The 14,941-nt window shown below is 45.1% G+C and overlaps 1 protein-coding gene across 1 annotated transcript in view; it reads right to left on the bottom strand.

Annotated features, from left to right (window-relative positions):
* The window catches only part of SUMO1 (small ubiquitin like modifier 1), a 49,327-nt gene extending 34,866 nt beyond the window's left edge, over positions 1-14,461 (bottom strand). The window contains exons 1-3 of the mRNA XM_033947100.1: positions 14,237-14,461; positions 10,672-10,746; positions 1,492-1,569 (exon numbers count right to left, since the gene is read on the bottom strand). Coding sequence (XP_033802991.1) covers positions 1,492-1,569; positions 10,672-10,746; positions 14,237-14,248 — 165 coding nt within the window. The 5' untranslated portion in view covers positions 14,249-14,461. The remainder of the gene's footprint in view (positions 1-1,491; positions 1,570-10,671; positions 10,747-14,236) is intronic.
* Positions 14,462-14,941: the final 480 nt, after the last annotated feature.

Raw genomic sequence — 14,941 nt, 5'->3', positions numbered from 1 at the left:
TAAAATTCCCTCTTAAGTGTAGCTAATAAATGCTGGAGGAAATTAAAGTAAAAAGTACTAAAACATACCAAGCCAACAGTTCTAGAAAAACGTTTATGTCTGAATGTCAGATATCTTCAACACCAAATTTAGCTTTCATGGGCTTTTCTTTAAAATCTTAATTCTAGTAGAAGAGGAGGCCGATCTTCGGGCACCGGCACCAAGCACAGGACATGCCGGTGCCAGTGCCCAAATGAGGGTAAGAAGCATCGGGGGGGTGCCGGATCGTGGAGGGGGGATGCCCAATCGCGTCAGGGAGGGGGTGCCCGTAAATCGAGCCATGCTCGGTTTCCGAGGCACCGATTTTGCAAATGTTTTGCTCGTCTTGCAAAACACTCGCAAACCGGTGCACTAGTAAACCGAGGTACCACTGTATTTCTAAACGACCTAGACCTTCATAGTGCCGCTGAACGATCAAGGCTAAATGGAGCGTTTCGGGAGGCGTGTCGAGGGCGGGAGTTGGACGGGACGTGGGCCAGCTTAGACTTAATCGTACAGCATGTATAACCGAAAGTTTTACAACAGAGCCTAGACGGAACTTGGACGTTGTGACTTAGACCATGTAAAACATGGTCTAAGTCACAAAAAACCACCTAATGTCACCAGATAAGCACTGCAAACACATAAAACAGACCCCCACACACTACCCCAGTGATCACCACCCCCCCACCCCATACAAATTTTAATCATAACTTTAAAATTCCACCTCCAGACCATCAACTGGCCGCCTGGCATAGGAAAGCCTAGTCGTCTAGCACAGAGGCAGCTTAGGTCGTCTTAGGGGTGGGTTAGGGACCCATAGAGAGGAGGACCCATGCCCATAAGCCCCTGTAATCACTGCATTGATACTTAAACATGTGCACTGCCCTATACACCCCCAAAACCCTTTTGTACTGGCATATAAGTGGCTCTTGCAGCCATAAGGGCTATTGGGGTGTTAGATAAGTGGGTCTAAGGGATTCTGGAGGTGGTTTGGGGGGCTCACCGTAACCTATAAGGGAGCTGTAGTGAGGAGGAGACATGGCACCCTTTTTGTGAAGTTCACAGCAGTGCCCTGTAAGGTACCCCACTATTTAGGTGGCATGTCTGGGTGTGCAGTCCATCACTTTGCAGATCCCTCCCATGTCAAAAAGGGCTTGTTCTAGGTGTTTTGGACTTGGATGGAAAGTTGGGCGAAAATGTGGTATAAAGATAGACGATTTAGTGGCTTGGACGATCAGATTGGCAGTATGTATAATTAGATGATTTTCGAAACGAAAAAAAAGTTAGACATATCTTTTGAAAATGTGTCTTAAGCTGTTTTTTACTTTGGACGACTTGCGAGATGGACGTAAACGGACTTAGACATCCCTTTTGATTATGCCCCTCCAAATGTTTTTGTAAACATGTTATTCTACAAGAGAAATTTTGTGCACCGTACATTTCATACAAAACAGCCTTGTTTTCACCAACCTGTCTTTGACAGTATGATTCTTTGAGCTTCTTGAGATGTGTTGTCATTTTCACCTTGAAATGGATTTCACTACTGTCCTGTGAATATGAAAAACATACCTCCGTAACATATCTGCTTTGTTTGGAAACCCACATAGTGAATAGAAGAGAAGCAATGAACTGCTCTACAAACAGGGATCAGCCTCATCTAAAGCACAATATAGGTTCCTAACTCAGAATCTGAAATACTGGAATAATATACACACACATTCATTCATTCTCTCTCTCTCTCAAGTGTACAATAAGAACCAAGGACTACAGTCCAAGTATATCAAGGACCTGACCAGGGTAAGAAAGTCCAGATGAAATATGAGTGAAGTTTGCTACTATAATGGGGATATTTATTAGTACTTTCTTCTTTTAGAAGGCCTGTTCCCTCCAACTCTTCTGCTGGGACTAGGATCTGGCAAAATAAGCCTTTATTTTCAACTATCCAGAGATTTCTCCCTTGTTTTATATGTCCTCCCAACTCACTTTAATCCATTCCTTCTAGAACTCTGTAATCATGGGCCCTAAATGCAGCCAACAGATGGCATATTCACTGATACCCTGTCCCCATAGCATCATAATCGATGGGCAGCGCAAGGAGTGGAAACCTTGAGTTAGGAATCAACCCACAGTCTCTCCACAAAGCAATGAAGTACTGAGCCAGCCTTGGGTATCTGCTTTCTAGATTTTACCGGTACTTGAATTTAAAGATGGGTGATATGCTTTTCTGTAATAGCACTAGTATAATACTACAGTACTACAAAGTAGCAGCCTTGACAAATCATAATGAAGCCTTTATTCAGCAAGTCAAGAATTATGCCACAGTAAAAAAGATGCAGGTAACCTTTTCAAGAGATAAGGTCAACTGACAATCACAAGGGAAGTGTAAATAAACACGTGCTGGATAGGATGCATGTGAGCATTCGCCCAAGTACCACATCAATTGTAGCTGCCAAGGAAACCAGGATTTGAAGATAGTCCCACGCTGAAGGAACTGGCTTGCCTAGGAGGCATGTTATCTAAGAGCAAAGCTTCTGTTTGCGTACTTCTGGAAGATAGATTCAGCTTGCTGCCGTGTCGAATAGAACACCCAAGTATTCCAGTGACTAAGTCAGAGACAAATGACTTTTTCTATAATTCACAATCCAACCTATTCAAGACTGTGATCACCTGATCTACCGTGCACTGACCCTCGGAGAACAAGGGGGCCTGAATCAGCCAGTTGTCCAGGTATGTAGCCCCATCCTTCACTGGTGGGCTGCCACTACCACCAGCACTTTAAAGAAAGTGCGAGGTACTGTCGCCAGGCCAAAAGTCAAGGCCAAGAACTGGTAGTCCTGTTCCAGGATATGAAACCTGAGGAAGAATCATGTGGTCTGGAAAAATGGGAATATGCAAATAAGACTCCGTCAGAACCAGAGAGGCTAGGAACTCTTCTAGGGAGACTGCTGCTATGACAGATCAAACTGTTTTCATGTGAAAACGTGGAACCCGAAGCACTGCATTTATGTGTGTAAGGTCCAGAATAGGTCTCCAATCGTCAAAGCCTTTCTTTGGCACAACAGGGATAAACTGAAAATGAATTTTTTAAATAAAAATAGCAGTGTACCCATCAAAACCCAGAGACTTACTGGGTTTTGTTGCTTTTATAGCTACATGAACCTCTTCCACTATGATGTCAGGATTTAATTGTTCCATAGCATCAACTGTTCTCTTAGACAATTTAAGTCTTTCTAAAATGTGAAGAAGCTTGCTAAATAAAGCCTGATGTTCTGGTATAATTAAGTTCTGCATAGAACTCACAAAATTGTTTTTGTATATCCCCATCCTCTGCGAGTACTTTCCCCAATTTTTTTTTTTTTTTACATTTATAAATTTTGATTTACCCGGTCGTGAAGCAGGTGCCGGAAGGCCACAGCGGCCAGATAAATGGCTCGAAGTTCCAACACGTTGATGTGACAGCGATGGTCCTCTGCTGACCACATCCCCTGAGTGCATAGCCCGTCCAGATGAGCCTCCCAAGCGTACTCCGAAGAGTCCGTGGTCAGGACCTTGTGGTGCGGAGGGGCGAGAAAGAGCAAACCCCTGGAAAGATTGGAAGAGTAGGCCCACCAACAGAGCGATCGTCTCAAAGAAGGAGTCACCGTCACGGGCCCAGATATCGGGTCCCGGTCCTGACGCCACTGAGAGGCTAACGTCCATTGAGGTATCCGCAGATGCAATCGAGCGAACGGTGTGACATGGACCATAGAAGCCATATGACCCAGCAGAATCATCAGGCGTTTCGCCGGGACCGAGGCCCGCAGCGAAACCTGCTGACTCAGACTGACCAGCGCCTCTAATCGAGGGGGAGGAAGGAAGGAACGGAGGCGAACCGTGTCCAGCACGGCCCCGATGAACTGCAAGGACTGAGATGGGCACAGCTGGGATTTTGGAAAGTTTATCTCGAACCCCAACCCCTGAAGGAAGATAATAGTCTTGTCGGGTTGCTGAGATAACCTCCTTCCTGAACGGCGCTTTGATCAACCAGTCGTCCAGGTAGGGAAATACCTGAAGACCCCGGGACCGCAAGGCCGCTGCGACCATAGAAACATAGAAACATATAAAGATGACGGCAGAAAAGGGCCATAGCCCATCAAGTCTGCCCACTCTATTGACCCACCCCATTAAGTCTGAATGCTAATGACCTAGTTCCTTAACTCGACCCTCGTAGGGATCCCACGTGGATGTCCCATTTATTCTTAAAGTCGAGCACGCTGGTGGCCTTGATCACCTGCACCGGAAGTCTGTTCCAGTGATCTACCACCCTTTCTGTGAAGAAATACTTCCTGGTGTCACCACTAAATTTCCCTCCTCTGAGTTTGAGCGGGTGCCCCCCTTGTGACCGAGGGTCCCTTGGGAAAGAATATATCGTTTTCCACCTCGACACGACCCGTGACGTACTTAAATGTCTCAATCATGTCACCCCTTTCCCTGCGCTCCTCTAGGGTATAGAGCTGCAGTTTGCCCAGTCTTTCTTTGTATGAGAGACCCTTGAGCCCTAAGACCATCCTAGTGGCCATCCTCTGGACCGACTCAGCTCGAAGCACATCTTTCCGGTAATGTGGCCTCCAGAATTGCACACAGTATTCCAGATGGGGTCTCACCATGGTTCTATAGAGTGGCATTATGACTTCAGGTTTACGGCTGACGAAGCTTCTATTGATACATCCCATCATTTGCCTTGCCTTTGATGAGGCCTTCTCTACTTGTTTGGCAGCCTTCATGTCTGCACTGATGATTACCCCCAAGTCCCGTTCCTCTGAGGTCCTAGCTAGCGTTTCTCCATTCAAGGAGTATGTTCTGCATGGATTTCCTCTGCCGAGATGCATGACCTTACATTTTTTAGCATTGAAGCCTAGCTGCCATGTCGAGGACCAGTTTTCTAACGTGATCAGATCTTGTGTCATACTATTCTGTAGGTTGCTTTCACTTACTATGTTACACAGTTTGGCATCGTCGGCGAACAGTGCTACTTTACCCTGAAGCCCCCGGGTCAAGTCCCCTATGAATATGTTGAAAAGGGATGGTCCCAGGACTGAGCCCTGCGGCACTCCACTAGTCACCTCCGATGTCTCAGAGAGGGTGCCGTTGACCACCACCCTCTGAAGTCTTCCACTCAGCCAATCACTGACCCATGCAGTTAGTTTCTCACCCAAACCCATTGATTTCATCTTGTTTAATAGTCTACGGTGTGGGACACTGTCGAAAGCTTTACTGAAATCCAAGTACACTATGTCCAGAGACTCTCCCAAGTCTAGCTTTCCTGTCACCCAATCGAAGAAGCTTATAAGATTGGATTGGCATGACCTGCCTCTGGTGAATCCATGTTGACAGGGATCCCTTAGATTCCCTTCATCCATTATCGTGTCTAATTTACCTTTAAGTAGAGTTTCCATGAGTTTGCACACTATTGATGTGAGACTTACCGGTCTGTAATTCGCAGCCTCTGCTCTGCAACCCTTTTTGTGCAGAGGAACGACGTTAGCTGTTTTCCAGTCCAGGGGGACTCTCCCCGTACTTAGGGAGAGATTGAAGAGCATGGCTAACGGTTCCGCCAGAACATCGCACAGCTCTCTGAGCACTCTTGGGTGCAAATTGTCCGGTCCCATGGCTTTGTTCACCTTGAGTCTTGAAAGTTCTCTGTAAACATCAGCTGGTGTGAACTCAAAATTCAGAAATGGGTCTTCCTTGCTTTCCTTTGCTTCCAGCCATGGCCCGTGCCCTGGCGCCTCGCAGGTAAAGACTGAACAGAAGTAATCGTTCAGTAGTTTGGCTTTTTCAGAATCTGTTTCCACATAATTCCCGTCTGGCGTTCTAAGGCGTACTATCCCGTCTGCGTTCTTTTTCCTGTCGCTAATGTACCTGAAGAAGGATTTGTACCCTTTTTTAATGTTCTTCGCTAGAGTTTCTTCCATTCGAAGTTTGGCCTCCCTGACTGCTGTTTTGACTGCTGCAGACTTTGTCCTGTATTCAATGTTTGCTTCTTTTTCCCCCGTGCGTTTGTACAAGAGAAACGCTCTTTTCTTATCCTTGACGAGGTACGAGACCTCATCAGTGAACCATTGGGGTTTCTTTTTTCTTTGTTGTTTAGTTACTGATTTTATGTAGCGGATAGTTGCCTCATGAAGGGTCGATTTCAAGGTTGACCACATAACCTCTACATTCTCCGTTACTTCTTGAACCTGAAGCGTCTGATGGATGAAGTCTCCCATGAGTGTGAAGTCAGTGCCCCGGAAATTGAGTACCCTTGTTTTTTCTTGTGATCTAGGGAAGCCTTTCCTAAGGTTGAACCATACCATGTTATGGTCACTGGTGGCTAGCGGTTCTCCCACCGAGATTTCTGAGACGCTTTCCCCGTTCGTAAGTACCAGGTCCAGGATGGCCTGGGACCTAGTGGGCTCTAATACCAATTGTTTGAGTCGTACTCCCTTCATGGACGTTAATATCCTCCTGCTATCATAAGTAGTCGCTGAGAGTGTGTTCCAATCTACATCAGGCATGTTAAAGTCTCCCAACAGAACAACGTCTCCCCGTAAGGTGATATTCTCAATGTCTTCAATTAATTCAATGTCCTTGTGCTCCGATTGTCTTGGAGGTCTGTACACCACACCAAGATACAGGCATTTTTCTCCGCCTCTGGCCAGGTTTACCCAGATGGATTCCCCAGTATACTTGATATCCGTGATTCTGGTTGTCTTGATGTTTTCTTTGATATAAAGTGCTACCCCTCCTCCTAACTTACCCTCTCTGTCTTGGCGAAGCAGGTTGTATCCTGGTATAGTTATATCCCACCCATGAGAGTCTGTGAACCATGTTTCTGAAATTGCTACTACGTCTAGGTCTACATTAACTATTTCTGTTTCCAGTTCTAGAAATTTATTCCCTAGGCTGTGTGCGTTAACATACATAGCTCTCCACTCTTTGTGTTTGCTAAACCCCTGTAGAGAGTTTCCCATTTGAGTCAAAGTGTCTCCTAGCGAATCTTTTGCAGTGAGGGTACTTACCTCGGACTTGGACACGGAGTTTTGGCTCACCACATCAGGATTGTTACTTACTGCTCTGGTGTAAAAGTGGGTACCCACCCCCGACTTACCACGAGACACTTTGTGAAGACTCGAGGGGACGAGGCCAGACCAAAGGGGAGGACCCGATACTGTAGATGGTACTCTCCCACCTGGAAGTGCAGAAACCAGCGATAAGCAGGATGCACCGGAACATGCGTGTAGGCCTCCTTCAGATCGAGGGAGAAGAGCCAATCCCCCTCATCCAGCAAGGGATAAAGAATCGGAAGGGAAAGCATCCAAAACTTTTCCCGCACCAGGAATTTGTTGAGTCGTCTCAAGTCCAGAATCGGGCACAGGTCCCCCGTCTTTTTCGGTACCAAGAAGTAATGGGACGACGAAATGCATCGAGACCGGCGCACCTTGCCCCCCAGGCGCCTCGATGCGAGGCTCAGGCTGGTCTGGCGCATGCGAGGTCGAGGTCGGTTGCAGGTGGGCCAGTGCAGCGGACAGCTCCGACGAGATCATCGCCCAGAGCATGTCCTGGAAGACTGGCACGGACAGCATCGATGGCATGTCCGAGGCCGCAGTGCACTCCACCGAGGACTTCGCCGGGGCCACAGGCAGGGAACTCCCACCATGCCCGGCCGGCGTCCCTGAGGCTGGCTTCTTGCTGGAGGAAGAGGGGACTTACCCGGAGCCGAGGACTTCAGCAAACCCAAGGTCTTCGGGGTCGAGTCTCGAGGCGGGGACGAGGTACCCGAGGCTGAGGTCAAGGCCGGGGCCAAGGTCGAGGGCTGATCGACGGCAAAAAGATCCGCCATACGGGCCTTAAGGTGGCACACCGGGGGCAGGACTCGGTGGGATGATCGGCCCCCAAGCACCGAATGCACCAACGATACGGGTCTGTTAGTGAAAGGAGACGCTCGCACCGGGTGCACTTTTTAAACCCGGTCAAAGGCCGGGACATATAGTGAAAGAACCAGCCGTGGCCACTCGAGGCAGCGCGCCCGCGACAACCCGGGAGCCCCCGGGCGGTCAAAAAATCGCGAAGAAAGAGAAAAAGAAAAGAAAATAAGAAATCACAAGCGCACAGCGACACTCCGCTCAAAAAACAAGAAAGCCGCGGTGCTAGAAGGCACTTTGGGCAGAAACATAAAAGTACAGGACTTCGTAGCTCCGCGGAAGAAAACAAACTGGAGACCACGAGGAGGGGATACACCCTCTAGTGGAGCAGGGAGGCACACATGCGTGGTGCAGCACAGCAAACTTGAATCTTCAATCAAGTTTGCTTGAAAAGCTGTCCGCGTCGGGGCTCCATAGATGACGTCACCCATATGTGAGAATATCATGCCTGCTTGTCCTGGGATAATACACTTGCAAGGATATCTTAAGTAAAACGTTGCTCCCAGCAAAGTGACTCCAGGTTTCAAATGTAAAAATTCTCTGCGACACTTTTGAGTTTCTCTAGAAAAGTCTGGAAACATTTGTATTTTACATCCAAGAAACTCTTTCTGTTTATTTTTAAAGAAAAGTCTCAATAACCATACTTTGTCTATTGCAAGAGCTAATGTCACAACCATTGATGTTTCTAAAATTTCAGAAACATTCAAAAGTATTTGATTCGATATTTTAGACTGCAATTGAGCCCATCTTTATTTGTCAAGTAATACACTTGAGTAAATGGTGGTAGTTTCCTCAGAAACTTGCAATATTTCAGGTATCTCCTAAGCATTTCCCTAGGAGTAACCGTGGTTAATATTTAAGTTTCAAGTTATTATTCCAGGAATTATTTTCAAGTGTTTCCAATTTCTTCCTGAGATTAATATTATATTTAATTAGGGACTCTTGCACATGTTTGACTGTAAGCATATCTTGATCAAGCTTTTGAATTGAAGCCTTTGAGACAGTCAAATCCGCTGTTAAATCTTTCAGCTCTCTAGTATGTTGGATCAATTTCCCCTCTCTATATATTGGAAATTGGGACTGATAGTTTTAGTGAAATTTACAATCAGATCCCATAATGAATCTAAAGTCACTTGTGCTGATTTCTCCCATATTGGAAACCTTTGCTGGGTGTAGAAATGCTCACCGTCCTGAGAAGAAAGGCTGTCCTGGTCTGATTCTGGCTGGAATCCACCTCCGTCTGCTTGTACTACCTCAGTTTCTTCTGCAGCTGCTCCCCGGTCAGAGAGCACTGCTTCCACAGTCTCCAATACTGATCTTGCTGCCTCAGGGGAAAGTACCTCCCCCTTCTCCGAGGTTTCCTCTACCCCTGGAGAACTGGTAGACCGAGGTCGCAGAGGTGTGGCTCTCAGGTCGGGGCTAAGGTGGTTTCAAGCCCTGGAGAGACAACCCCAGCCTCGCTCTGACCAGGTGCTCCCATCGGGCTGCTCTCCGACATAGACAACGCTACACCTTGCATCCGCAGCAACAGATCATCAAGTCTGCCAAGGGAGGGCATATTGGAGCGCCGCGAGGCACCAGCCGCACTCCTACCCCTTCTCTTCGGCATCTTAAAGAGGAAAATCAGGCCGCGAAGCTACCAAGTCTTGAAAAGAGGTAAGATGTCTGGAGCGTCGCTCTTAGAATGTCTGTACCGCAGCCATCTTGGCTGTCCCCCCCCACTTTATCTTTGATAGATACTATATTATATTTAGTTTGTTGAATTTTCAATCTAAGAGCCAATAATTTGCCCACCCTATTACCAGGCTCAAAAAATTTGTATTTGAAACAATCTAATTTCCTTTGGAGCTTTCCTATTCAGGAATAGAAACTTCATGATGGCTCGGAGTTCCACACTTTGAGGCAAATTCTATAAATGGTGTCCCGATTGTAGGCAGCAGTAGGCATCCTACCGCTGTCTAACCAGCCAATCAGATGCACATTTTTTTAAAAAACCACTGTGAGGCAGGCTGCCTACATTGTAGGCGTCTTTGCGAGCCTAGGGAGGAATATAAGGCTGCCTAAGTTTGCCCAACGCTAAGCATGGGCGTGGTTTCACCCAGAAATGGACTTGGGCAAACTTAGGCAGCAATAGGCATCTCCGTAGGGCCACAATAGGTGCCTGAAATGTACATTTCAAATACATGCGGCCGCTAAAATGATCACGGCAGGGAGATTCCCTTGCCACAATCAGCTCACCAGCAACCCGATTCTCTAACCAGCGCCTGTGACATGGATACCGGTTAGAAAATCATGCAGTTAGGTGGGCTTAGGTGTATGTCCATGAGAACAGATGTGATTCTATATAGGACGCCCGAGTGAAATTCTCAAAAGCCGCTTAGGCAGCTTCTGAGACCAGGCGTCCTATACAGAATTCGGCCCTTTTTGTTAACATGGTTCAATCAATGACCTGAAACAATGTCAACACATAGCATTACCATTCTGAAAATTGGCACTTTGCAACATAAAAAAACATTCTTTTCATCTACAGAGGCAAAATAATGAACGGAACTTAGAAAGTTGGTTGGGCTGAGAATTTTTCAGCACCTCCTCATATCTCAGCTAATATTCATCTGAGCTTTGTGGTTTGCTCTCATTCACAATGTACATATTGTACAGATGGGGGGGAAAGTTAGAATCAGCCCTATCAGTGAAGACCTCTCACCTGGCCAATGACCTTCAGTTTGATATACTCCCCTTCTTTCTTGTCTCCCAAGTCTTCAGTCGAAGGTTTGGCTTCCTACAAAATAAAAACAAAACATTTTATACATAGCCATATCATAAAGAAAATCAAATTTTGTCATCCCAGACCAACAGGAGCAGTTGCAGAAATACATTTTACAAAATCCATAAAAATACATCAACAGCAAAAAACAATGCTGATCCAGGTGGCTCTAATCACAGGGGCACAAAACTCACACTGCACCCTTGCTATGGGATATATGCAATGTTCACATTCCAGAATTATCTCATTTCATTCACACATTGATATAAAATGTGCTGCAAAATGAGAAGAGTTACCTAAACAGACTTTTCTTAGCAACTCAAACTGACCATGATCAAAGCAGTCTCTGATGCAGCAACAGCAGCACCAAAAGCAGGGACTTAGTTGATGCAATCATTGGATAAACAGCATACTGAGAAAGTACACAGCCCAAAAAGGAGATCTAGTACAAAATGAGAGGCAGCCTAACATATACAGTAAGGACACAACACCTTAAGTAAATTTCTTTGCAAGTTGTGATACTTTACACTAAACCAATTTTGTTGTGTCTGAGCTTTAAGGAACCTGTGACCCATTTTGAAACTTATTAAAGAAGTGGCAGACGTTTTAGAATTTTTACTTATAAAAAGAGGGGGGGAAAACAAGGTTGAAGGACAACAAAAAAAGTAAAGAAAAATATAAAATTTTTAATTTCAATATTACTATTGGTTACAAAATTAGGGTCACCAAATAACTTTCAGTAAAGTGAAACAAGACCTTTCTGAAGTAATTTTCTGAAACTATTTAAGGGGTAGCTATGTCATCCTAACAAACAAAGGAAGGGGATGAGAAGTTAATTCAATCATTTCCCCCCAGCTTTCAGATATCTATCTGACTGGATAACTCCTGTCCATGGGAACACCCATGAATTACAAGACAGGTAGCAAACCATGTTCAGTTTGTGACTTTTCAGTACTCCTCCCTTACAAATATAATCTATAATTTCTGATTTGGTCATGATCTCATGGTGACTACTCTTGGTTCATCTACCATGTTATGAGTCATTTGAACATCAAGAATTCCAGCTTTCAAGCGAGACAAATTGCATGAAAAATGATTCATGATATATTATGATATAAAAACTTGGCACAATATGACTATATAAAGTTTAACTTGAGAGAAGGAGCAGAGGCAAGTAAACCAGAAGCCCCCAGATACCCCAAATCTAGGTGTGTGTTTATAACTGATGTCATAATGAAAATATGAGCAAATGTGCCAAGCTCCATGACCATGGAGATGGTGCGGTATACAAACCTAAGGTTTAGTTTAAGGCTTGATTTGTCTTGTCTTGGATAACTGGCTTTCCAAGATAGATGCTGAAAGTTCCAGGATGGAATCTTCAGAATTGTAGACAAAAGATATTTTTACAGTTTTTAATATACTGATATGAAAATTAGTACCTGACCAAATTAAGGTCTGAACTGTATTGTTAAAAAGTACACATACTGCTAGAGAATGTTGTGCATTAATAAGAGTGTGGAAAAGCTAAACTCTATATACCAAAGGGCTATTACAAAAAACTACTGCAAGCCTAACAGCACAGTCACTACAGGTTTGTGAACACATTAGTGGCCGCATAACACAGGATGGGATTAAGCATGGTTGTTAACTCGTGTGGAAGACATGACCGCACACTACACTAAAAAGTATGGTAATGAGTGCTTTAAACTAATTCAATGCAGAAAAGAAAACAGTGGCTTCTGACATGCACTCAGAAAATGCAGAGGGAAAAACTACACACAAAATCAAGACAGCGACAAAAGGGCCGAGATGACCAAATTGGCAAGATTTTAATTAACAACACAAATGCAATATGTAGCAACTTCAAACAAACCAGACACAGGCCATGTTTCAGTGACTGCCTGCATCAAGAGTTCATAATCTGCTTTATATATTACCATTTACAATCCTTGAGCAATAAAATTTACCATTCCACAATGCTACTCTGTGATGACCGGCAAGCAAATTTTTGGGAAAGACTTGCTCGCTGGTCATTCATACAGTAGCATTTTAGAGACGTGAACGTTTTGAGCACTCGCACAGATAATTTACTAGTAAATTTCGTTACTCAAGGATTGTACACAGTAGCATATTCAAAGGAGATTGTGAACCCCTGATGCAGGCACTCGCTGAAACACAGCCTGTGTTGGGTTCATCTTAAGTTGCTACATATATATGTTAATTAAAATCTTGCCAGCTTGCATACTGTAATCATCTCTGCTCTTTTGTTGCCGTTCTGACATGTGCACACCATAAGAAGACTTTATTCTAGGTCCAGGGCAGTAAAGAAGGGAAAGGGAATGGGTACTTGTATATCACCTTTTTGTCCCTTTGGCATTTCAAAGTCGATATTCAAAGTGGTGGGCACTGGAGGATTAGGTGACTTGCCCAGGGTCACAAGGAGAAGCACCGGGATTTGATCTCACAACCTCTGGGTGCAGAGGCAGCAGCTCAACCAGTGAGCCATAGGTTAGTGCTACAAGTTGAAAGACTGAAGAGAGATCACAAATTATGTGAATGTGTCCAAATAAAAATGAAATAGTGAACACACATCAACACTATTCTGCACATAATAGCGTAGCAAAATTTTTGTGTGCAAGAAATTTTTGTGAGGCTAATATTTATAGGTGTTTGGGCATGAACACAACAAAGGCTTTTGCAGTAAGCACAACTTCTTGTGCATATGTGCCCAGCCAACTTCCACCATTATAACTCAAGTTCTGTGCATTTTAAATATAGTATGTGTATCATTAAATTTGCTTTAGAAAGTGTGCATCCAGCCATCTGTGAACTTTCCTGATCAGCTTCAAAGCTTAATGATGTATGCAAATTACTGCACTTGAGAGAATAATATGGATTATAATTGCTAAAGCCATCACTAAAAGTGAACTCGCATATAAACCCAAGTAATGCATATAAACCCAAGTAATGTGAAAGCCAACTGGCCAAGCTTAATTTAAAAAATAAATACATTGCATTTCCTAGATCCACAGGTAGGTAGGATAGAGCCATACTGTGCTTTACATCCATAGCAATATGGATCTACTTCAAGTTACAGTAAACTCCGCAACAGTGTATTCATCTTAACATTCCCTTTGTGATTTTGAAAATTACAGCTTGCATAAAATCGCCTTCCTAGCATAAAAAGTAGACCGACAGCAAAACAAATCAGTATTTCCCTCGGCCCCTTTGCAAACGCTTCTTTTCTAGCTACCCATGGTAGCGAGCAGACCTAGGCATATTGTCCATGCCAGCCTCCGCAGCAGGCCGGGCATCGGCTGTCTCCGAGCAAATACACCTCACTTGAGAGGCTCCCATGCAGGCTCAGCCTCTGCCTCTCTCTTGCCACGGTAGAAGAAAACAGCCAACGACGGTCCTCTCGCTATACTTAACAGGCCCGACTCAGGCCGGTAGAACAGATTATTCCTCTCCTAGGCCCCGCTCCCTCCCTCCCGCTGTCTCGCACCTGGTCAGACATGGCGGCAGTGGCCGCGGCCAATGTGTCCCCTCCGTCCGTGCCTTCGGTGGTGACAACAATCCTCAGTGTCCGTGTTATTATTACTATTGTTATCAGCACCCGAACCTGCACGGATGCCTGCCCGCTGCACCGAGACGACAACAACAGACCAGCCAGGCGGGACTTCCGGTCCCTCTGGCGTCACTTCCGCCACCTGCCGTACGTCTCCTGCAATGGGTGCACCGAGCCAAAGAGGAACCCGGTAAAACCAGGATTTGCAGGATCTCCAGGATGTAGGGCAGACCACCTTAAGAAAAAATTGCTCATTTTTAATGACAGCAACAGGCTGTCTTTCAGTGGGGAATTTCTCTGTAAAGTCCCGCCCCCTATGATGCAGTTCTATTCTTCTGTGAGTGGGCTTGGCAGAAGACAATGATGTCAGCAAAAGGGGAGGGGACTTCCTGCAGAATGACAGAAAATCAGTCAACACAGAAAATCAGTCAACACAGCTGGTACAAATTGCAGAGTTAAATAGTGGAAGCTGCTGCAGGGAGTGATTGTGGGGAACTGAAAGAGGCATAAAATATAATCAATATGTTCCAGAAAGAAGAAATAAAAATAGCATACAAAATAAAGTGAAGGGGTGTGAAGGTACCTTTTAGGATAAGGCCCTCCGTTAGTAGTGCAGAGACTTGAGCCAGAGACTGAAGAGAT

This window comes from Geotrypetes seraphini, chromosome 5 (assembly GCF_902459505.1).
Source record: "Geotrypetes seraphini chromosome 5, aGeoSer1.1, whole genome shotgun sequence".
NCBI classification, from domain to species: domain Eukaryota; kingdom Metazoa; phylum Chordata; class Amphibia; order Gymnophiona; family Dermophiidae; genus Geotrypetes; species Geotrypetes seraphini.
The sequence above is the reverse complement of the archived record's forward strand: the minus strand, read 5'-3'. Positions and strand labels throughout refer to the sequence as shown.